Source organism: Artemia sp. Qi Xiang Cuo, chromosome 12, assembly GCF_049724085.1.
Source record: "Artemia sp. Qi Xiang Cuo chromosome 12, ASM4972408v1, whole genome shotgun sequence".
Classification (NCBI taxonomy): Eukaryota; Metazoa; Arthropoda; class Branchiopoda; order Anostraca; family Artemiidae; genus Artemia; species Artemia sp. Qi Xiang Cuo.
The window spans coordinates 11,011,207-11,035,195 of record NC_142805.1 but is presented as its reverse complement, the minus strand read 5'-3'; the positions used below and the strand labels follow the sequence as shown (position 1 = coordinate 11,035,195).

The window sequence follows — 23,989 nt, the reverse complement described above, 5'->3', positions numbered from 1 at the left end:
TGTTTCATCCACTGGTCATCGGTTAGTTCTGGATAATGAACGCCCTTCTAAGGGAGAAATGCATTAGTTTTGACAAAAAGGGACGCGACACGTTTTCAAATGTCCTCTCTTGATAACCAATCTTCTTATTTAACAGAAGATCAGGGTACTCAGTCTCCATTTCAAATAAAAATTATTTGAATTGGCGATGATTAAGAACTTTGACTAAAATGGAGTTTATAATGGTAATCGCTAATCCATAAAGTTGCAAATTTCTTCCGGAAATGCTTGTGCACGAAGGGCATGAATGATGAATTTAATGAATGATGCAATGGTAAAAAAGCATCTTGTGATTGAATTTCTTTTAAAGTAGCAAAAGACCCTTTTTCTTACTTTTGTCATAGTTTTGTATGACCAAAATCATACAAAGCCCCATCTGTTGAGATCAGCAGAATTTTTTATCGACGGAATTATGCTGCTTATCTAAAAATTAAGTTAAAGCAATTGCGACATCTTCTCATGGGTGTGACCTTTGAGTGGTGATAACCCTAAAAGTTCTTCTTTAGGCCCTGAATGAAACATAAATCATACAAAAAGTGAAACTTGTGCATTTGTGTCACAAGACTTGTGGGCTGCTATTTATAAATCCGAAACCAGTTTGAGATCTTTAATATGCTACGTTTTTATATTCGAACAAATTATAATTTTTCTGCCTTAATGGCTTGGGCCGACACTGGTAACTTTAATACTCATCAAAATATCTGCTTTTGTTCTTAAAATCTTACAACTTAAACAAAAAATTATACATGTTTTCGATTTATAGAAGAAATGAATTTATAAAAATAAAATGCAACTTTTTCTTACGAAGTTTTTTTAATGGACATATTATTGCGCTTTCGTTGATGTTGTACCAGAGCCCCACTTAAAAGACTAACTGGAGACTATGTTTTCTAATTTTTTGAGGTTCTCATCATATAAAATTTTTTTATATAACAAGGTGTTCTATTTACATCACATTGTTTTTTTGGAACTACATATTTGCCTAAATTTTCTAAATACTCTTTTTGTCGAAATTGTTTTACATCCCTTTTAATTTATGTTTTCAGAAGTTGATGATGCTTTACCAAGTGAACTTAAGAAGCAGGTTGATATTTTGGACCCTTTAATGTTTCCCAAACTTGAAGATGGTCCGTTGAGCACTTTTCCCAGCATTTCTGTGTCATGTAAATTTCAGCCTGAGTCTCAGAAATTTGGCTCCACATCTATTAGGGATGAAGGTAATCATTTCAGAGCTCTGGGATCAACTAAATAGAATAACAATGGATAAAATGTGAATTAAAAAAGTAAAATCTTAACTCTAACTAAAATACTACCACTTACGACTGAAAGCAGAACCAAGCTGCCTTAAGCTAAGAGACTTATAAATGTCTCTTGGTGTGAGACACGATTCACAGTACAGTCTGATTAACATATTCAAAAGATCGGAATTCCCAAGTTTGCATACTGTTGTAGGGTAATAATTTCAGAAATAAAGCCCCAGTGCTAGACCTGGTAGATGATTACTATTCATTATCAACCAAGGTGGTGTATATGGGGAAGATAACAATCTGTTTAATCTAATTTTCACCTTGCATTTTCTGTTTTTTTTTAGCGTTGTATAACGATCTTGTTGTATCACTTGGTAGTATGTAAATAAACGACATGTAAGCATGATGAAAAGTACCTCGAAAAAAAGGAAGATTTTATAGCCTTGAAATTTTTGTATGTATTTTTTGTTATTATTTTGTATAGTCTTTCTATTATATCATCCTCTATTGCAAGGACACAACTGAATAATTTTGAAAAAAATAAATAAGAAACTTGATGAAAATAAATATATTTTCCAATTAATTAAGATCTGGATAGAGCCGTTTTTTTCGTACAGCTTTCTAATTGAACTATAATCATCTAGATGGGTGCCCGAAAGAATCTGTTAACAGTTTCTTTGGAAAAAATCTAAAAAATCCTTTTCCGTTTTTTGTACTACCCACATTTCAAAATCATAATTGATCACTGTTATCACTCTAGTCTCCCAATATTCTAATCTTAGTTTGGAGACATATCTTTCTATTCTTCCAAACCTTTTTTCATGTTCGTAAAAACATCCTGGTCCGTGGTTATTCTACTTTAACATTTTCATTACATCCACCATCTTTAGTAATAATAACACCTAGGTGAGTGAAGCTATCCGTTGGTTCCATCTTCTCGTTACCCTTTATTACTCTTTACTCTAAATAATTTTTATTCAATTTAACTTTATCTTTTTAACACTAATCTTAAAACTTATTTTTGCACCCTTAGCTCTCAGAGCCTAAAAAAAAAAAAAATTCATTTTGCTTAATTTTTCAACTAGGACAGTCAAATCGTCAGCAAAATCTATGTCTGGAACAAGTTTTACTTTCTCTTTTTGATTCCATGATCTCCCATAGCATTTATGATGTTCTTTTGGAAAGAGTTCATCAAACCGATTTGTAGAGATGAGCATAAAGCGTAGCCTTGCTGGACTCCTGAATAAGTACAAACTAAGACATTGTTATCAGAGGTACTGTTTTATCGTTGTCTGTAGAAAAGGCCATAAGGCTTCAATTTTTCTTTTCCAAATGCACTTCATATGCAAAGTGTGGTGTTATAAACTTGGAAGGGGGTTCATTCGACTAGAAATTGGAAGCTAATGGGTAATTTTTAGTAATTAACAGTTATTGGATTTAAAAGTGGCCCCTGCCCCCCCCCCCCTCACGCTGTCTTGTCCTAAAATGCATCCAATCATACGTTTGTGATAGCCATTTTCTTCAAAATATTTTTAAATCCTATTTTGTTCAAAATAATAAAAATACGAAGGGGTCATCAAACTCCCCCAGAGCCCGGATGCACATGTTGAAAGTTATTTCCTGGGTGTCTATAAGGGTTATATGGAAGGGTTGGTCGTATAAATTTAGGAGGGGCTCATTTCATTGGAAATTGAAAGTTCTTTTTCCTTTTTTAAGAGTCAAAAGCTATAGGAGGGGAACTAGACCCTCCGCCCCTTCTTTCCCCAAATGAATCCGATCAAAATATTCAGATATCTATTTTTTTAAAAACATATCAAAAATAAGATAAAAGAAAATCATGGGTTGACACAACTCATCCAGAGCCAGGGTACACGTGTAAAAGTTGTACCCTGGAAATTAAAGGCTGTTTAGGTGGGGTGGTCGTCTGTACTTTGGCGGGGACTCATTTCATTGGACATCGAAAGTTTTTGTGCTTGTATTAAGAGTGAGAAGTGACTGAAGGGCAACTAGCCCCTTCCCCCACGCCCTCTTTTCCCCAAATGCATCCCCTTTAGCCCATTTTGTTAAAGATAGTTCAAAGATTAGAAAAAAAGTCCAGGGGCATTACAACCCCTCCAGTGCCTGGGGGCACATGCTGAAGGTTATACCATGTGAAATGTAATTTTTTTTGGATGTGGGGGTTATATAAACTTTGGAGGTGGCTGGTTTGATTGAAAATAGAAAGTTGTAGTGTCCGTATTAAGAGTGAGAATTGTTCGGAGGGCATCTTGCCTACGACAAGCCCCTCGGTCCCCCAATTATAGACCATAAAAAATGTGAGAGACCCATTATGTTAAAGGTAGTTGAAAGATCAGATACTCTGTCCCGGGGGCATACAAGTATGTTATAGATGGGGTGGTCGTAACCTTGGAGGGGGCTCAGTCGTTTGGACATTTAAAGTTCTAGCTTCGTCTTAAATAGTGAACGACTTGGAGGGCAACTATTACCCCCCCCCCTCCATGCTCTCTTTTCTCCAAATGCATTTGACCAAAATTTTAGATAGCCAAATTTTACACAGACCTGTAAATTCCTGGGTCAAGGGTTGTAAGTTATTCTCCTGGGGCATATAAGGTTTGATGGAAAGGGATGGTCGTATAAACCTTGAAGGAAGATCATTTGATCCGGAATTGAAAGTTTCTTGTTCTATATTTTATTAGTAAAAATTTACTCTTAAGTTGCCCCCCCCCCCTCCACGTATTATATCTGAGCGCACATTTGACCTAGCCATTGTGCTCAAAAAGCACAAAGATAATGTCCTATTGCCTTTGGAGATTATATAATCCCCATAACCCTTGGGCAAGGGTAAGGAGTGTAATTTAGGCCCCAGGACATACGAGGTTTCATGGGAAATGTGGCCATATCAAGTTTGGAGGAAGCTTATTTGACTGAATAATAAATTTTTTTTTTAAGAAGAAGGTGTTCTATACGCATCACTTTTTTTTTTACTACATCTTTGTCTGAATTTCCTGAATTTTCTTTTCGTAAAATGTATATCCATTTTTGTCAAACTTCTTTTATATCTGTTTTAATGATGTTTTTAGAAGTTGAAAATGCTTTACCAAGTGACATTAAGAAGCAGGTTGACATTTCAGACCCTTTTTTGTTACCCAAACTAGAAGATGGTCCGACGACTAATTTTCCAAGCATGTCGGTACAATGTAAACTTGCACCAGAGTCTCAGGAATTTGGCTTCACATCTATCAGTAATCAAGGTAAAAAATTAAGAGTTCCGGGATTAACTTGATAAGATAACAATGACTAGAATTTGAATTAAAAAAGTAAAATCTTAACTCTATCTAGAATACTACTACTTACGACTGAAGGCAGAACCAAGCTGCCCTAAGCAAAGAGACGTACAAATGTCTCTCGGTGTGTGACGCATTAGGTTTTAGACTTACAGTGAGAGAAGGAGGCGATACCCAAACTCTTGTTTGTAGTGATTTTGTTCGTTTCAAGCTTGAATTGCATATCAATTTATGTCTCACTCGTTTTAAGATTTATTTATTCATCATAAATATTCATTGTATGTTTGCATTGATTTTTTATTTACTTTCTGTTTTTTTTAAGTTTCTTTTTTACTTCAATATCAAAATATTTTTTTTTGTTTTAATATTGATATTTATATTCAATTCAAGCATTACTCGTTTACGACATATTTATTAATTTATGTTATTAATTTTTGTATGTTTTTCCTATGATTGTATCAGTGGAAAAAGTTTGGCCCCTTTCAAATGAGCCCCCTTTGAAGTTATACGATGACTCTTTCTATATGAAGTGTGTCTGGGAAAAAAAAATAAATGGAGTATGGGGGAGGCTGGCTGCCCTCCGATCACTTTTTACTCTTAAAAAGTGCATTAGAACTTTCAATTTCCGATCAAATGAGCCCTATATTAAGTTTATACGAGCATCCCTTCCATAACAACCATATATGCCCCCAGGGCATAGCTTGCAACGCTTACCCTCAGTCCCTGGGGGGCTGTGTCGACACCGGAGTTTTTGATATATGAACTTTAAATTATTTTTAACAAAATGTATATCTCAAAATTTTTATCTGATTCCTTTAGGGCGTGGAGGGGTGGGGGCGGGTTAGGGGCCCTCCAGTCTCTTTTGACTCTTAATAAGTTAAAGAGAACTTTCAATTTCCAATAAAATTAAACCTCTTCGAATTTTATTTTTAATGAAAGGGTTATTTTAAGAACTTTATTTGATAGGCTGGGGGAAAAGAGGGGTGTAGGGGGGGGGGGACCTTGCGGGGCGAGTGTCCCGCGGATGTTTATAGACTTTTAAAAAGTGAACTCGAACTTTCAATTCCTTTAATAATAACCATACATGCCCAGAGGGCATAAATTAGAACGCCTTCTCCCGGGCACTGGGGTCTGTCTTGACACCTGAGTTTTTCTTATCCTACCTTTTAACTATTTTTTTTTTTAACAAAATTTCTCTCTAACAATTTGTCTCCGAGAGGGTTGTAAACAGACGGCGGGTGGGGGGGGAGGCTATGTGCCGTCGGATCTGTTTTTACTATTAAAAATTTAGCTCGAAATTACAATTTCCAAAAAACTGAGCCCTCTGAAGTTTATAAGATTATAACATTAATCAGAACAATATATACCCCAGGGCATAACTTACAACGCCTGCCCTCAGGCCCTGGGGGGTTTTGTCAGCACCTGAGTTTTTGTTATCTGTGTTTTGAACAATTTTAGCTTAATGGCTATCTCTAAATTTTTATCGGATGCAGTCGGGAAAAAATGGTTTCGGGGGGGGGGGTTCTAGTTTCCCTCCAATTTCTTTAGACTCTCAAAAGCTGAAATTGAACTGTAATTTTCCATTCAATTTATCCCTCGATAAATTTTATATAAGCATCCTTTCCTGAACAACCATATCTGCCCCCAGGGAATATCGTACAACGCTGGCCCTTGGGCCCTGGGGGTCTGTCTTGACACCAGATTATTTGTTATCAGAACTTTAACGCATTTTTAACAAAATTACAATTTCTAAATTTTTATCTGACGCGGTTCGGGTGGGGAGGGGGGGGGGCTAGTTGCAGTCCACTATAAATACACGTAAAAAGTGAACAAGAAGTTCAATTTCTAATCAAATGAAACCTCTCCGAAGTTTATACAAGCATTCTATCCATAAAACGAAGTTTATACAAGCATCCTATCCATAAAAATGATATTTGCCCCCTTAGCATTACTTACAACGCCTGCCTCCGGGCCATGAGGGGTTGCATCGACACAGGAGTTTTTCTTGTCTGAACTTTGAATTGTTTTTAATGAAATGGCTATTTAAAAAAAATTATGGCTAAATTATTTTTTAATGAAATGGCTATTTATAAAAACGCTTTAGCGTTGCCTCTGATTAACTTATTGGAACTTTAATTGACCACTTACATTGCAATAGCTTCCTAATCTCTAATCTGTTTATTTGTATTTCATCTTTAATTTCTAATAGTTTTATTTTATTAAGTACGTCACTTCTTCCTATTTTTCTATACCTTATTCAACGATTATTCCTTTGTCATTTCACTGTTTGTGCCATCAGCATTTGTTTGTGTGTCGTTAAGATTTTAAAATGTAGATTTTACGGAATTACACGAAAGACAGGAAAACGGAGAAAAAGAGGCCAATAATAGACATAATCATAGGAAGAGCTTCAAAGAACCTCAACAATAATTTCTTATGGATTTAATGCGTACGGTAGTCCTCCAACCAATAATGGAAAACTAAGATTGATATTTGTATATTTCCAATCGCGGAAAAAAATGAATTGAACGGTAGGCCCGAATAAAAAATTCAGGTAGCAAAAATTCAATCTAACTTAAATGGTAAAGCACAAATCGCTTTTGAAGGATTGCCGACTGAGGATGCAAGGGACTTGTAAAAACTCTAAAAGACTAGGGCTGGCCGATTGGGCTGGCCGATTTGAGTTTGGAACACATGCGTTAAAAATCTAGAATTGAAACAAAGACAAATTCAGATACTTAGATAGAGTTCCTTTACAGACTATTGGATCTAGAGTGGAAATGGTTAAATATTAGAAAATATACTTCAGATGAAACCAGATTAAAACTGGGAGGCAGAAGTATAGAGTTGATATCGTTACTTAGAAGAGAAAAGTAAATTTTGATGAATTAGTACGATTTTAGCTTCCCAGAGTATTTTACTAGAAATAGTCCCAATAGAGGAAAACATATTGAACAAAATCTTGGGTTGTAGCCGATTATAGCAAAAAAATTATCTTAAAGAATCTTAAAAAGGTCAGTGAAAAAAGAATCTTAAAAAGGTCAGTGAAAATTTACCAGAAGGTTGGTTTAAATGGCTGTTTATTCTTCTTGCCGATCAAACTTACGTGCCGACTAGCGTCAATAATAGATCATAGGTCAACCGTACCGAGACAATTACAGCAGTATGTTATAATGAAGATAAGTACTCATGCTGATTAGTCTGGGATAGATTGCAAATTTCAAAGAAATTTTTTATCGTTCCAAGAAATATAGTAATTTGTCTCTTCCAAGCACCGTAGATTTAGTCCTTTCCGAGTAAGGCATTGGTAAAACTATTTTAGCTGCTAAAGCTGCTTAAAAATCATGTTCTCAGTTTTAAAAGATATTATAAGTATTTTATGGGAGAAATTTTATTTTCAGGGGTGATGTTCCACAAACAGGATTGGGCTATTTTCTGACCTTTTTTTCATAGCTACCGAAATTGAATTTTGAAAAACCTATTTTTTTTTTCAAATTAAACTTCGGATAAGAATTGAATCATCAAATTAAAAAGAAATTTTATAAATATAATAGTTTTTACCCATCTGTGTGCCCTTAAAAATTTTGAATACATATTTTTAATTAATCTAAAACGACTATTATTCAACTTTAGCTGCCTTTTTTTCTTTTCTTTTTTTTTGTCAAATGAAGACCTCGGAGGCGTGCTTGTTTTTTTCCCACGAGGTAAGGGTATAGAACCAATGGTCCTAAAATATCCAGAGAGGAGTCACTAAAACGTAATTTAAAATTTCTATTGCGCTTTTTAATTAACAAAACAACTCTGTTCAGCATAGTTGAAAAGTCCAAGCATTTCAGGATAACCTGAACGTCCACGGTAAACATGGTAAAATGGCTACTGGTTGGACCTTGTCAGTTGTTTACAGATATTTGCTAATAAAAAGTTTACAGATATTTTTTGGGGGGGGGGATTTAGAGGGAGGAGGGAGAGGCAGATACTTTGAAAGTGTGGCGGGTGTTTATTGTCTTTTACATTATCCTCAGCATATTTTCACTCTCCCTTCCATGGAATTTCCCTGGAACTTTTCAAACATTCAAAAAGTTTGATGCCCTTTAGAAGGAGAAGGGAGCGGCATATACTTTAAAAGTTTGGCCTGCGTTTATCGTCTTTTAAATTATCCTCAGCGTATTTTCACTTGAAAACAAACTTTAAGCTCTAATCGTATTTCCAATCCCTTCATAAATCCCCCCTTCCAAGGAATTTTTTTAAATTACATCAAATCATACCAAAAAATTTCCCATGAAGAATTCCCCCTGAACGTCGATACGTGCAAAAAAGCTATGACAGAGATAGTAAAACAAAAAAAAAATATTTTCAAATGTCAAATACCCTTAGTGTAAAATTTCCCTTAGAAATTTCCCTCTCCAGGAACAAAATCTACAAAAAACCCAACTTCAAGCATAAATCTCCTCCCGAAAATGTGTATACTTCCCAATAACAAATACTGCACATATTCAATGGGCGAATTTTATAATTTAAAGAACTATACCCAGGGGCTTTGGAGGGCAGTGTTATCTTCAAAGGCATAGTTTTGGACCGTTTTAGCCTTGCTGAACAAAATGGTTATCTAAAGATTTTTGTTAAAGTATTTTGGAGAAAATGGGATCTGGGATGCTGGCTAGTTGCCCGCCAATCTTTTTGGTCACTTAGAAAGGGCAATAGAACTTTTAATTAATGTTCAAATGAGCCCTCTCTCTACGTCCTAGGACTATTAGGGCATCAAACTTTGATAAAGTTGCACAAAATTTGTGTTATAACAACGAAAAGTTCAGAATTAGATATACAGCCCACACAAGTCCCAATGAAATTGTATGGAACCTCATAAATTGACTAAATCCTAATTTGTAATGTTTTGAATAAGTTTAACAACAAGTAAATATGGATCAGTTTATATAATAGACCTACGATTAAAGTGAATATACCACTTGATACCATTTTTTAGGCTCTTTCTGTATATAAGAATCGCTTTTTTTGCTAATTTTATTTTAAGTCCTTTTAGGACCTCTGAAAATAATAATTTATTGCCATAATTTTTTAAAATAAGCATATGTTAAAAAATTGATTTCAAATTTACTATTTAATTATAAATCTAAGAATTCAAAACAAGTCTGTCATGTTTCTTCTTATCCTCTTAGGCCGGTTAAAACTGTCATATTACCTAAATGTAAAAAAATATCACAGTCGACAGTCTTTTAACCTTTTTATACCCAAAAATCATAAGAAATAAATTATCATTTTCATGGGTCCAAAAATGCCTAATATTGAAATTGTTAGAAAATAAGCTAAAGCTGCTCCATATATACAAACAAAACTGTCTTAAATTGGAAAAAATAATCCCAATGTGGCTTAAAATCCAACTAAAATCATCTGAGTTGTCTAAACTTAGAATCAAAGAAAAGCTGACTCAAAACAAATTTAGGAAAATATGAATCTTTCAGCGATTAAGGCAGGTATAGACCAGTCTTCCAAAGTATTGTCAAAGCCTTAAAAATAAGGAAGGAGTAGAGATAAGAGCTTGAAAACACCCTCCTATTTTATAATTTAGGCTCTGAATTTATCCCTGGAAGTTTCATTCTCCTAACTTATTTACTTTTCAAGATTAGAAGAAGCCTCTGACTAGAATTTTGCTGTAAATTATCCCTTAAGTACTTTAAAAGTATAATGATTGATGCCAAAAAGAATTTCCATCCCCCCCCCCTCCTAGAAGGGACAGATGTAGCCCTAGGCTATAGGGTAAGACATCCCAGTGCTCAAACAAACATTTTGATCAAATAAATGGTTCCTAAACAGAAATAACTCGCTCCTAATTTTGGACAGAAAAAAAAATTACTATGTATTGTCATTTTAAAATACATATATAGATATTTAATAATAATAATTTATTTTTGACCCACTATACAGAAAATGAAGTGGAATAACACAAGAAAAGAGAAAAAAAAACTCACAAAGATACATTTAACAACAACACAATAAATAAATATTAGGCCCTACACTCAATGCGCGGTGGCTACCCGGATAAGTGGGTGGTTAACACCTAAAGTAGCATAAATGCTCTCTTGAAGACGGCTACTTTGTCTGACAAAACAATTTACAATATCCGGAGTGCCAAAAATCCGCATCATCTTTCTATTACTGTATCTGCGAGGTAGATACAATAAAAACTTGCAATATCTGAAATACATAATTCTAATATCGCTAATATCCCCTGGCCGAAACAGGATGTGAAGGCCAGCTGGGAACAAAACTGCATGGTCACAGAAGCTCGAGTACAATTTAGTCAATGCTTTTCTTTTATATCTTCCCCTGTTGGGGACAATTTTGGCGTACCCCAGTTTCAGCTTCTCTTTAATATCACTCAATGCCCGGAAACGAAATAAGGTAAGCGATTTGCAAATATTAATCCCAAGCCATCGGAAAGATTCAACACTTTTTACAGAAAATACGCCGCAATCAAGCGGCGTTGCTGAAGATTTTGAATTAAACGCTAAATATTCGCATTTATCAGTGTTGAGGTTTAATCCGATTTCCCCATACAACCGCGATACTAGCAGCACAGACTTCATTAATGTAAACTTTGACCTTCTAATAGGCAGAAGATCATCTGCATATGCAATATAGGAGACGTTTGACAACCCTGAAGAGTAAGAAAGCGGTATCATATTAAGAACATTCAATAAACAAGCTTTAAAAATTTGAGGTGAAAGCACACTACCCTGACGGACCCCAGATCTAACTGGGATTTTGCCAAAGGCCCGGGAACCCTGCCTCAACTGAATAAATGAATTCTGGTACCAAAACCGAAGTACACAAATAAATGAACTATTCACACCCAAACGTGCCAGAGAAAACCATGCCTGATAGTGACAAACAGTATCGAAAGCTTTAGATAGGTCTAACGCACAAAAGTTAACTTCCGCTTTGAAGCGTTGTCCTTCTTATAACACCATTGCATGTATACGGTGGGCATGCTGGCATCCAATACGCGACTTAAAACTGAAATTATTTGCGTCATAATCCACCTTATTTTGAATAAATGGGAGCAATACATATTCAAATAGTTTGCTTAAATTACACGCTACAGTGATAGGGCGGTAGGATCCACAATTAAGCGGATCCTTCCCACACTTCAGAACAGAAGTAACAGTACCACACAGAAAAGAATCCGGCACTAGTGAGCTACAAACACACATCTAAAAAAGTAATTGCAGATGGCTAATCAACTCGTGATAATCAATTCTTAAATGTTCAACACAAATTCCATCCAAATAAACAGATTTAGATTTTAGTTTTTTATTGCTTTTCACAACAGACTCAGCACTAATAGGGATAATATCTTTCTGGCGTAGTCTACGCGGAATAACTGAATCAAGCAATCTACAAAACCTGGAATGGACTGCATAATTTACTATACGGAAAATTGTCGAGTAATGACTAACCCATGAATCACCAGGAATTAAATTGGACGAAACAATCGGGTTTAGTTTACTAGAATTCAACACTTCACTCCATTGCCGAGGATTTTTCAGAAATTCCTTACCCTTATATCGGACTCTTCGCAAGTAAGATTCGAAGTCAGACTTAGTTTTTCTTTTAATATTGAATACATGACCCGAAGTATTTATTCCTTAAAGGTTTGATAATTTCTATTTATTAAAGTTAAAAAAGTAAAAACATTTAAAATGTATTTCCTGTAAAGTACAAATTATGTTTTGGTCTTGAGAAGGCATGGGGTTTAAGAGTCAGGTGGGGTGTACATGTTTAAGGCTCAGGTGTATCCTTACTATGAAAGGAGCAGTCATAAGACATCTGTATCTTAAGTAGCGCGCGGAGAGCAAATGACAGAGAATAAATCACACCATTTCTTAATTCATGAACAAGATTGTTAGAAGAGTCTATAGTCATACCCACCTCTTCTTAATATTTTTATTTCCTCTCTTTCCCTTATTATTCTTTTCTTCATTATTTGTCTCCTTCTTGTCTGCCCTTTCCTTGCAAGAAAACGGGAACAGCTTATCCTTGTAAACGTGAATCTGTTCAAATTTCAAATAAATCATGGTTGCAGGGATAGCTGAAACCTAGTAAAGTAAGAAATATAAAAGGTTGTTTTAAATGAGCTTGTTGTATTTGTTAGTAATATATTCCTTATTGATGATAATGCCCGAAAATAAAGGATCCTTATTACCTTTATCTTTAAATTAATAAAAGAAAAAAAAAATAAAAAAAATCAGAAAATGCACCAGTAATAAACCTTACAAAAATAATAAAATAAAAATGTTAATCCGCACGAAAATAAGCTTATTTAAAAGGGGTAATTTAGCTGAAGCAAATAAGTTAAGAAAGGAATTAAAAAGTCAAATTAGAAAAGCTGCCCGAGCCTACTATTAAAATAAAATTAAAAACTTGCGCCATGATAAACTAAAGAACTGGTACTCTGAAATTAAAAAACTTACCCGCAAGAGTCAAGAACAACTAAATTTTAATATAAATGAACCTCCAAAGTCCATAGCTAATGACCCCAATAAGTTTCTGGCTTTTATTGTCCAGAGTCTTCTACCACTATTTTACGCATTTTCAGATATTCCTGATCCTTTTTCACTCCCACATATTTCTCCTCTTGATGTTGTAAAAAATATTGAAAAACTAAAACGATCAAGCATTTGCCCTTTAGATATTCCTGTTCCTCTGATTAAGGCTTTCAGTGATTACCTCTCAAAACCCCTATCCACCCTGTTTAATGAGATTACCGAATCTGGACAGTTCCCTCAATATTGGAGACAAGGCTTTATTATCCCCATCAAAAAGAAAAATGGGAAGCCTGGCTTTGATGGCATTCGTCCTATTACCCTCACCTCAATTTTTTCAAAATTGTATGAAAGTTTTCTCGCACACTGGCTTAAGATGAAAGTCCTCCCCCTCATTGATCTTAGACAGTTTGGTAATCTCAAATCCACGTCAACCTGTCATTACCTGATCCATCTTGTTGATACCATGGGTAAATTACTTGAAAAACCCAACACTTGGCTTAATCTGATTTCTATTGATGTTCAAAAAGCTTTCGATTTGATTAACCACAATTTAGTCATAGATAAATTTGTAAATGAATTCCACATTGAAACTTTCCTTGTTAAGCTCGTTGCCTCTTTTCTCTCTAATAGATCTCAAGCACTTAAATATCTAAATTGTTTCTCAGATCATCTCCCCATATTTAATGGCATTCCTCAGGGGACTATTCTAGGCCCTCTCCTTTTTATTCTTATGATTAACAGCCTTTCAACCCTTTATGACAATAGGTGGAAATTTTGTCGATAAAACTTGACAGTTTTAGAGATATGTCATAAAAACATGTTTAGCAACCCAATGAGCATACTCCAAGATATTGCCTGTATAATTACGCAAGATATCGCTGCGTTACTTCCAGGTACGAAAGAACTATTTGTCCCCCTTTATTACAGAAAAAATGAATAAAATGTCCCAATACTTTCTTTTTTTCCCCCTTTTTTTGTTTGTTAGCTGATGGTGCTGCCCAGGTTCTTGCACTCATTTGCTTGTCCCCCCTTTTTTCAGTTCCCCCTTTAATTGGTAACTATTTTATTTTTCGTTCTTTTTGGGGGGGGGGGGGTATTTTTGTCCCCCACCCTTTCTTGACCAGTTTTTATTTTTGTTAACTCTTTTATTGACTTACTGTAGTTAAATTATTGACACTTTCTTAGTGTCCCTTTTAATTTATATGTATTTATGTCTCGCTCTTTTTTTTGTGTATATTCGCTTATTCCCGCCCCCCCCCTTTTTTTATGTCGGTTCTAATTCTTTTTCTGATTTGTATTTGTGTAAGTTTAATTTGACCAGTTTTTATCTTTTTAACTTTTTATTTGACTCTTTACAGTTTTAATTATTGACTTTTAAATGATAGTTCATTATGATTTTCTATTTCGTTGTTGTTTCTTGAATTTTTGCCAGTTTTAGTGCAACCATTTATATTGTCGACTCCGAAGTCCGAATTTGGCCTTTTGTGGGCTTGTGATAGTGATCTTTTTGAAATAAATATCTTATCTAAGCCACAACACTAGTTACGGTGAGGTTTTAGCTCGTAGAAAAGCTTTTATTTGCCTCTTTTACTAGCACTGAGCTACTTAAGCGTTAAATTTAAATAAAACAAAAATGTTGTTCTCTTTCTCGGAAGTTTTCTTTGTTTATTATTTCGCCTTTTTAGCTTTTACTCCCCCCTCCCCGGTCTATCTTCTGTGATGCTTGCAGCCCCTCCCCCCGCCCTAAATAATGCTCTGTTGTTGTGTAAAGATATTCAGTTGTATAATGAAATAGAGAACAAACAGATAAAGAAAAGAAAGAAACTAAAATTTAAATTGAGTTCAAACAAATTCTACGAGAATAAGGAAGCAAAGGATAAAGAAAGAATTCTCTCATCCATGAAAAATAAAGTTGGGAGTTGGCTATCAAATGTATCTAAGTGCATACTATTTTTTTAGACTTTAAGTGTTGAGTGTAGCCTGTATAAGTTAGGTGTCTACACCGTTAAGTGTATTGAGTCAGACTTCGTTGTGCTAACACGAAATTTTTTTCAGATATAACCCTGCTAAAGCTGTGATTTTCCCCTGTGGACTTTCAGTTTGGATTTATTTACATAATCAGATTATCGTTTTGCTGGCTATATCAAATTCCCTTGGGACAGTACATTTTCATTGTCAGTCTTCAGATTCATTGTCAGTCTTCAGAGTGTAAGGACCTGTTTTTAGACTTATTACTTCACTAACAAGAACTTAATTAATTCAGTTACCTTCAAAATTATAAAAGTTCACAATTAAGATCAAATCGGATCAAACTGGACATACGATATTCGTAGGCAATTACGCTGAGATTGAAGTGGGGAAAGAAAAGTAAGCAGAAGAGGGGTGGAGAGTTTTTAGCAAGAGCCGTGGTACCCGCTGGGCTTGCCCCTTAAATTGCGGGGACAAGGTAGACAGCCTCCAACACTTCACTTACTTCTCTCGCATTGAAACCACCAGAAAAATATCATTCAGCACTCGGGCGGTGAAGTTGTTTTCCAGGAAAGATTATACTTTCGCATTGCGCATAAGGATTAATTCTTTGGATATTGACCTAACTATATCTATCGACTGTTTTTGACCTTGAATTGTCATTGCAGCTATTATTGCTGTTACGTGAGCAAGATGTTAGTGGAATACGCGTATTTGCCTGTTCTGAATTTTCTCCAATCAAATTTTCTCGAAGGAATCGATGATGTGACGATAATTAATCACGCACTGGAATTTTTTTATGATAAAGTCATTAAAGATGCCAAAGTGGAGTTTTGGGGAATAGCAGATCTGAATAAATCTATCCCAAAAAGGCAGGGTGACCTAGCTTCGCAGAGAAATTTGAAAGATATTTTGGACTTGTTGCGTCAATGTGACTCTGACAATTCCCTGCTGCCAATTTTTGTCATTGTCTCACCTACTGAAGTGCCGGTTATCACCGCTGTAGCTTACTCCAGGTTGTTCAGTAATATTTGCTTTCTAGACGGAGCGCTTTAATAGATAAACGAAAAATTGATATCAAATGATATGAATTTTCCCTCCCTGCACATTGCTTCGTTTAAGCCAAATATAAACACGTCCACTTCTATTGTAGTGATCACTGGAATTTCTCCCGAGCTTAACAATCCGGTGAGACGTCTCGATGCCATTGACCAAATCAAGGGACATCATGCTGTTCATTTTATCAAGTCCTCGTAAAATAAAATTTCAGTATATATAGACCTAGTCGCTGCAAAGAACTTTTATGATGCGTTGTCGAATGTTCTGAAGTGCGATGCAGAACTTGAAGAGTGAAAACTCGTTGGATTAGTTAAAGGCATACCGCTTGATTATAACATTAGTTTGCTTGTGGGGCGTAAAGGAGTTGTAGACGCTAAGCGCCTCGGGCAGTCCTTGACTGTTAAGATATTCTTTTACGATGCTGTTGGACTTACAAATGCACTTCGTCTCGGACTTAAGGTAAAGTATGACATTTCCCGAGTATTTGAGTGTCCCCGTCCTCCCTGTTGCTGTTATAATTGTCAATCACCTGATCATGTGAAGGCCAATTGCACCTGCCCTCCCCGCTGTTCCCGCTGCAGCGGTATGCATTTATCGACAAAAGATGCACCATGCTTTGTTGAACCGAAGTGTGCGTTATGTGGAGAAGGCCATGTTAAATTCAGTCTAAAGTGCCGCGTATTCCGCAATACCATATATAAGCATGCTTTAAACAAAAACTGACTAAAACAGAAGCGTTGTATGTCTGCCCTTTAAACATATCTGTCGCAAAATGCAAAGATTGCCTAGTACCTAAGAAAATGAACGGTCCCGAAAATGTATTTCTCCCAATAAATCGCTTACCGGCTATAAGCAACCTCTTGCTGAACAGACGCGACGCACATGTAGTTTATTCAGCCAGAGCGAAATGTACGAGGGGCAGAACTTCCAGAGGGCTTGCAGGTATTGTGAGTAATAGACTTTCGTGCTTTTCTCCCCAGTGCATACACTCTTGCGATAATTTTATTGCCCTTCGAATTGCAGATCTAGTGATTAGTCAATACTTACCTACCTCATGATAAAAAAACAGTTTTGTCACTTAATAAATTCACAAAAATTGTGTCTTCTCTGAAGAATTTCCTTCGGAATATTGAAAATCATACCTTTAAGTGGATCATAGTGGGAGACCTAAATTGTAACATAAATAGAGAGTCAACTCGGTCTGATCTTGTGCTTCAGTCTTTGCCAGATGGATATCAGATAGTAGCCAAGAGTGCAGATTTTTCTTATATTCATAATAGTGGATGTGTGTCTGATATAGACCACTTTGTTTGCTCGGCTGGTCTGATATTTTTGAGTATCGAGGTTCATGGTGAAGAACGAGACTATGATCGCCACCCCCTCTCTTTTACCGTCTCTTTTTCGCATTCTTCTGGGCTGAATCAGTGTGAATCTTCTGTACGGGGCACGAAATGGTATGATAAGCATGAATGAAATAAAGCTAACTGGACATTTTATATCTGTACTTTGGCAACTCTGCTATCATCTGTGAAAGTTCCTTACCATTTACTTTGTACCAGTGTCCTCTAGCCTAATGCTCGATCACAACTCAATTCTTACTATTCTCAGATTGTTGCCTGCCTTAAACATACCGAGGCCGTTGCTGTCCCTGTTTCGTGTAACCGTTCAAAAAATAGAGGTTCTTTATAGAAAGAGGATCCTCAGTTAAAAATGTCTAAAAATCGGGCAAAAATGTGGCTTCGGATATGGAATGCGTGTGGCCGCCCCACTTCGGGTCATGTATTTAACATTAAAAGAAAAACTAAATCTGAATTCAAATCTTACTTGCAAAGCGTCCGATATAAGGGTAAGGAATTTCCGAAAAATCCTCGGCAATGGAGTGAAGTGGTGAATTCTAGTAAGCTAAACCCGACTGTTTCGTTCAGTTTAATTCCTGGTGATTCATGGGTTAGTCATTACTCGACAATTTTCAGTACAGTAAATTATGCAGTCCATTCCAGGTTTTGTAGATTGCTTGATTCAGTTATTCCGCGTAAACTACGCCAGAAAGATATTATCCCTATTAGTGCTGAGTCTGTTGTGAAAAGCATTAAAAAACTAAAATCTAAGTCTGTTGATTTGGATGCAATTTGTGTTGAACATTTAAGAATCGATTCTCCCGAGTTGATTAGCCATCTGCAACTACTTTTTCAGATGTGTGTTAGTAGCTCACTAGTGCATGATTCTTTCCTGTGTGGTACTGTTACCTCTGTTCTGAAGCAAGTGAAGGATCCGCTTAATTGTGGATCCTACTACCCTATCACTGGAGCGTGTAATTTCAGCAAACTATTTGAATATGTATTTCTCCCATTTATTAAAGATAAGGTGGATTATGACACAAATAAGTTCAGTTTTCAGTCGCGTATTGGATGCCAGCATGCCCACCGTATACTTGCAAAGGTGTTATAAGAAGCACATCGTTTAAAAACGGAAGTTCACTTTTGTGCGTTAGACCTATCTAAAGCTTTCGATACTGTTTGCTCAGGCATGGTTTTCTCTGGCACGTTTGGGTATAAATAGTTCAATTATTTGTGTACTTCGGGTTTGATGCCAGAATTCATTTATTCAGTTGAGGCAGGCGTTCCGGGCCTTTGGAAAAATCCAAGTTAGATCTGGGGTCTGTCAGGGTGGTGTGCTTTCACCTCATATTTTTAACGCTTGTTTATTGAATGTTCTTAATATGATATCGCTTTCTTACTCTTCCGGGTTGTCAAACGTCTCCTATATTGCATATGCGGATGATCTTCTGCTTGTTAGCAGGTCAAAGTTTACATTAATGAAGTCTGTGCTACTAGTATCGCGGCTGTATGGGAGAATCTAATTAAGCCTCAACACTGTTAAATTCGAATATTTAGTGTTTAATTCAAAATCTTTAGCAGCGCCGCTTGATTGCGGCTTATTTTCTGTAAAAAATGGTGAGTCTTTCCGATGGCTTGGGATCAATATTTGCAAGTCGCTTACGTTATTTCGTGTCCGGGCATTGAGTGATATTAAGGAGAAGCTAAAACTGGGGTATGCGAAGATTGTCCCCAGCAGGGGACGATAACAGAAAAGCATTGGTTAAATTGTCCTCGAGCTTTTGTGACCATGCGGTTTTGTTCCCAACTGCCCTTTACATACGGTTACGACCAGGAGATATTAACGATATTAAAATTATGTATTTCAGATATTGCAAGTTTTTATTGTATCTGCCTCGCAGATACAGTAATAGAAAGATGATGCGGATTTTCGGCGCTCCGGATATTGTAAATTGTTTTGTCAGACAAAGTAGCCGTCTTCAAGAGAACATTTATGCTACTTTGGGTGTTAACCACCCACTTATCCGGGTAGCCACAGCGCATTGAGTGTAATATTTATTTATTGTGTTGTTTTTAAATTTATCTTTGTTTTTTGTTGTTGTTTTTTTTGGTTTTTTTTTCTCTTTTCTTGTGTTACTCCACTTCATTTTCTGTATAGTGGGTCAAAAATAAATTATTATTAAGTGTATACTTATATACATTATAAAGTGTATATTAGTATATACTACTTTCGTGAAATCCTTATGATTGTAAAATCTTTTAAGTGTTTTAACTGTTATATTTTTCTCCGGGTCGAATTTTAAATATTATTTTTTATTATTTCTATGAAATGAATAGATTTTTTAAGTATAAATTCCAATCATCCAATGTTTCTCAATATAATATATTTACTTAATACTCTTAGCTGATACATTGACTTTTATTTATTTTTATCCCATAATTTCAGAAGTAAGGAATTCAACTATCCGTGGCAATGGTGGTGAAACTCAACCGAATCTCTGGCGTTGCAACTTCTGCGGAAAGACAGAGAATTCATCTCTGATACTAGAACTTCATGTAGACACTGGCTGTGAAGAACTTTCACCAATAGAATGTGATGTTTGTTCTGCTGTAGTTAGAGATTATAGAAGCTTTGTAGCTCATTTTATTGAGCATCAAATGGGAGAAACAAGAAGATGTCCAATTTGTTTGCAAGACAATGTTCATAACATGAAAGAACATTTGATTTTACTGGGTCATTTTTCAGAAAACGAGTCTGAAATAGTATTACAGGGTGGTATCTCTCAAGTTACTTCGCAGGAATTGTCCACAACTATCAGTTTAAGTTCACTTGAGTTGAGTTCTAGAGTAACAGGCCACAACGATAAGGGAAATCTTTTGAATCGCCGTTCGCCCCACAAGAAGATTAGAAAACACCATGAGTGCAGTATATGCAAAAACAGATTTCCAACTAAACGCAAACTGCAAATGCATCAAAGGACACATAAAAGAGTGAAATCATTTGAATGTAATATATGTGAGAAAAGATTTTCTTTATCGGGTCATTGGAAAATGCATCAAAGAACCCATACCGGTTAAAAACATTTTCAGTGTGATGTATGGAAGAATACCTTTGCTCATTTTGGATATGTGACTACACATACACGAGTACATACAGGGGAAAAGCCGTTTCAGTGTAATATATGAATGAAATCCTTTGCTCGGTCTTGTTATTTGACTAATCATAAACGAGTACATACAGATGAAAAACCTTTTCAGTGTGATATTCGTAAGAAAACCTTTGCTCAGTCGGGACATTTGACTAGTCATAAACGAGTCCATACAGGGGAAAAACCCTTTCACTGTGATATTTGTAAAAAAAGCTTTGCTGAATCTGGATATTTGACTACACATAAACGATTACATACAGGGGGAAAACCTTTTCAGTGTGATATTTGTAAGAAAAGCTTTGCTGGGTTGGCAAATTTGACTAAACATAAGCGAGTACATACATGTGAAAAACCCTTTCAGTGTGATGTTTGTAAGAAAAGCTTTGTTCAATCATGTGATTTGACTAGACATAATCGGATGCATACAGTTGAAAAGTCTTTCCAATGTACAATATGTAAGAAAACTTTTGCCGAGTCAACAACATTGACTAACCATAAACGAGTGCACACAGGTGAAAAACCTTTTCAGTGTGATTTATGTAAGAAAAGCTTAGGTGAGTCTGGATGTTTGATCAGACATAAACAAGTGCATACAAGTGAAAAATGCTTTTAGTGTAATATATATGAGAAAAGGTTTTCTGAATCAGGCATTATGAATAAGATCCAATGAGGACGTATATGTGAAAAACCCTTTAAATTGCATGTATATAAGAAAAAATTTCTGATCCAAGTCACTTAAGTGCTAATTCCAACATGCATATATGAAAGTGTTATACATAAAAAAAAGTTTCTGCAATTTAGAAACGGATTTTTCTGTTGGCGAAGATGTCTTAAGTGGTCTTTAGAGTGATCAAACATGAAGCCAGGTGAAAAACTGTGTTTAACTGTGATTAAAAAAAAATAGAGTTGTTAGAAAGTCAAACTTTAGCGTAAAGAGCGAGGTGTTGAGGAGCGGACAGCCCCTTTCATATACGAAATAATTTCTGTTCGTTTTAAGTTTTAATGTCGCTCCTTGCTTTCAGTTAAAAAAACTTGATTTTTTTATTTAATTTGAAAGTTTTTTATAAATGCAGGTTTTGATCTTGGCTCACCGTACATGAATAATTAAAACTAAATTTTCATATTAATTTACTTTTATTTGGTTAAATGGCTTTCTCGAAACTTGTTTAATTTTATTTACGAACGTTTTTATTAGTAATAAATATACGTAACTGAAGAATTCACTTACGCAACGAACTTCTATATTCATATATTTTTCATACGTATATTAGGGGGTTCGCCCCCTAGTCAATACCTTGCTTTTTAAGCGAAAGTTCGAATTTTGTTCCAATTCTTTAAAAATGACCGCTTAGTCACAAAGGCCGTTAATTAGAATAAACAGCTCCTATGAAAGTACTAAATAATCTTTGGCTTAAAGAGCGAGGTATTGACTAGGGGGTGAACCCAATCATATACATAATATTTTCTGTTTGTTTAAAGTTTTGATGTTGCTGCTGTTGCAATTGAAAAACTTGTTTTTTTAAATTTAATTTCTGATCTTTTTTAAATAATCCTTCTAAGTCTGGCGTCCCCTTCATAGCAATGTCCCTTCCCCCATGAAAACTTCCTTCATGGAAAGATCCTCCCAAATGACCCCCGACCCACCCACGCCCCCCCTACCAGGAAAAATCTCCCCTGAAAACATCCCAATAACCAAAACTAAATGTTAACATTGGGTAAAGTTCATAACTTTCAGCCCTCTTCCCGGGAACTTCGGGGGATTAAGTCATCCTAAAAGACATACTTATAATATTTTCGAACATGCTGAACAAAATGGCCATCTCAAAATTTTGATCTGGTGACTTTGGGAAAAAATGAGCGTGGGAGGGGGCCTAGTTGTCCTCAATTTTTTGGTCAATTAAAAAGGGCATTAGAACTTTTAATTTTCATTCCAGTGAGCCCTCCCACGATATTCTAGGACCACTGGGTCGATACGATCACCCCTGGGGAAAAGAAAGAAAAACAAATAAACACGCATCCGTGATCTTTCTTCTGGCAAAAACTGCAAAATTCCACATTTTTGTAGATAGGAGCTTGAAACCTCTACAGTAGGGTTCTATGATACGTGGAATATGATGGTGTGATTTTCATTATGGTTCTATAACTTTTAGGGGGCTTTCCCCCTTTTTTCGAAAATCACCCAAATTTTCTCAGGTGCGTAAGTTTTGATAAGTAGGACTAAACTTGGTGAAACTTATATATTTGAAATCAACATTAAAATCTGATTCTTTTGATGTATCTATTGGTATCGAAATACCGTTTTCTAGATTTTCGGTTACCATTGAGCCGGGTTGCTCCTTTCTTACAGTTCTTTACCACGAACTGTTTGAAAGGCTTAAAGCCAGTCTCCATTTGGCAGTTTCCGCAAATCCGCACGGCCAATCTGCAAATTTTATTTCAATGTAGACTTCTTTTCCGGCTCCGTATTGGCAGTTTGCAGATACTGAAACCATCGACGTGGATTTTTCTGCAAGATGTTGTAATCTGCCAAATGGAGACTGGCTTTTAGGACCCTCTTTCTAGTGGTGTTGAACTTAATATAAGATTGTTAATATAAGAGAATATAGTCCTCCAACAACACCACCACCAATTAAAAAAGAAGAAGATTCAATATTGGATTATACTAGCAGCAGCAGCAATGATTTTATAACACCTGTGGCTAGTCAAAAGCGAAGACGGATTGATTCATACTCCAGTTTGCAAAAGGGGAGTGGACATTGAACTACGTGTTTGCGTTCAAAATGGTTGAAGTTCTGAAGCATGTCTATGAAAACACACACACACACACACACACACACACAAACACACACATATATATATCCGAAAAAGCTGTAAAGTAAAGTTGTGGGTGAAAAGGATGTGTACTTCAACTTATAAAATAGGTTTAGAAGGGATATTAAGAAAGAAACTTGCTCTGAAATATCTTTTGAAAGGTATTTCTTGGTGTTGAGGTATCCAAAAAGCTGTAAGGTAAAGTTGTGGTTGAAAAGGATGGATGTTTCAACTTGTAAAATGGGTTTAGGAGGGACATTAAGAAAGGAACTTGCTCTGAAATGTCTTTGAAAAGTATTTCTTGGTGTTGAGGCATCCAAAAAGCTGTAAAGTAAAGTTGTGGGTGAAAAGGAAGGATGCTTCAACTTGTAAAATGGGCTTAGGAGGGACATTAAGAAAGGAACTTGCTCTGAAATGTCTTAACCTAACCTAAACCTATTTTACAAGTTGAAGCATCCTTCCTTTTCACCCACAACTTTACATTACAGCTTTTTCGATACCTCAAAAGCAAGAAATACTTTTCAAAAGATA

At 35.7% G+C, this 23,989-nt stretch overlaps 1 protein-coding gene across 1 annotated transcript; it reads left to right on the top strand.

The window, feature by feature from the left end:
• The first annotated feature begins 1,075 nt into the window (after nucleotides 1–1,075).
• Nucleotides 1,076–21,260, top strand: LOC148945765 (uncharacterized). Its single transcript, XM_089097510.1, has 3 exons — nucleotides 1,076–1,256; nucleotides 19,945–20,571; nucleotides 20,740–21,260. Exons 1-3 carry the CDS (start codon nucleotides 1,076–1,078, stop codon nucleotides 21,258–21,260), a joined length of 1,329 nt encoding a protein of 442 aa, XP_088953636.1.
• The last annotated feature ends 2,729 nt before the right edge of the window (nucleotides 21,261–23,989 follow it).

Coding starts and splice junctions, on each gene's coding strand:
- LOC148945765 (XM_089097510.1), top strand. CDS start 1,076: ATGTTTTCAGAAGTTGATGATGCTTTACCAAGTGAACTTAAGAAGCAG. Junction 1,257..19,944: donor CACATCTATTAGGGATGAAG/GTAATCATTTCA, acceptor CCATAATTTCAG/AAGTAAGGAATTCAACTATC. Junction 20,572..20,739: donor GCATCAAAGAACCCATACCG/GTTAAAAACATT, acceptor GAGTACATACAG/ATGAAAAACCTTTTCAGTGT.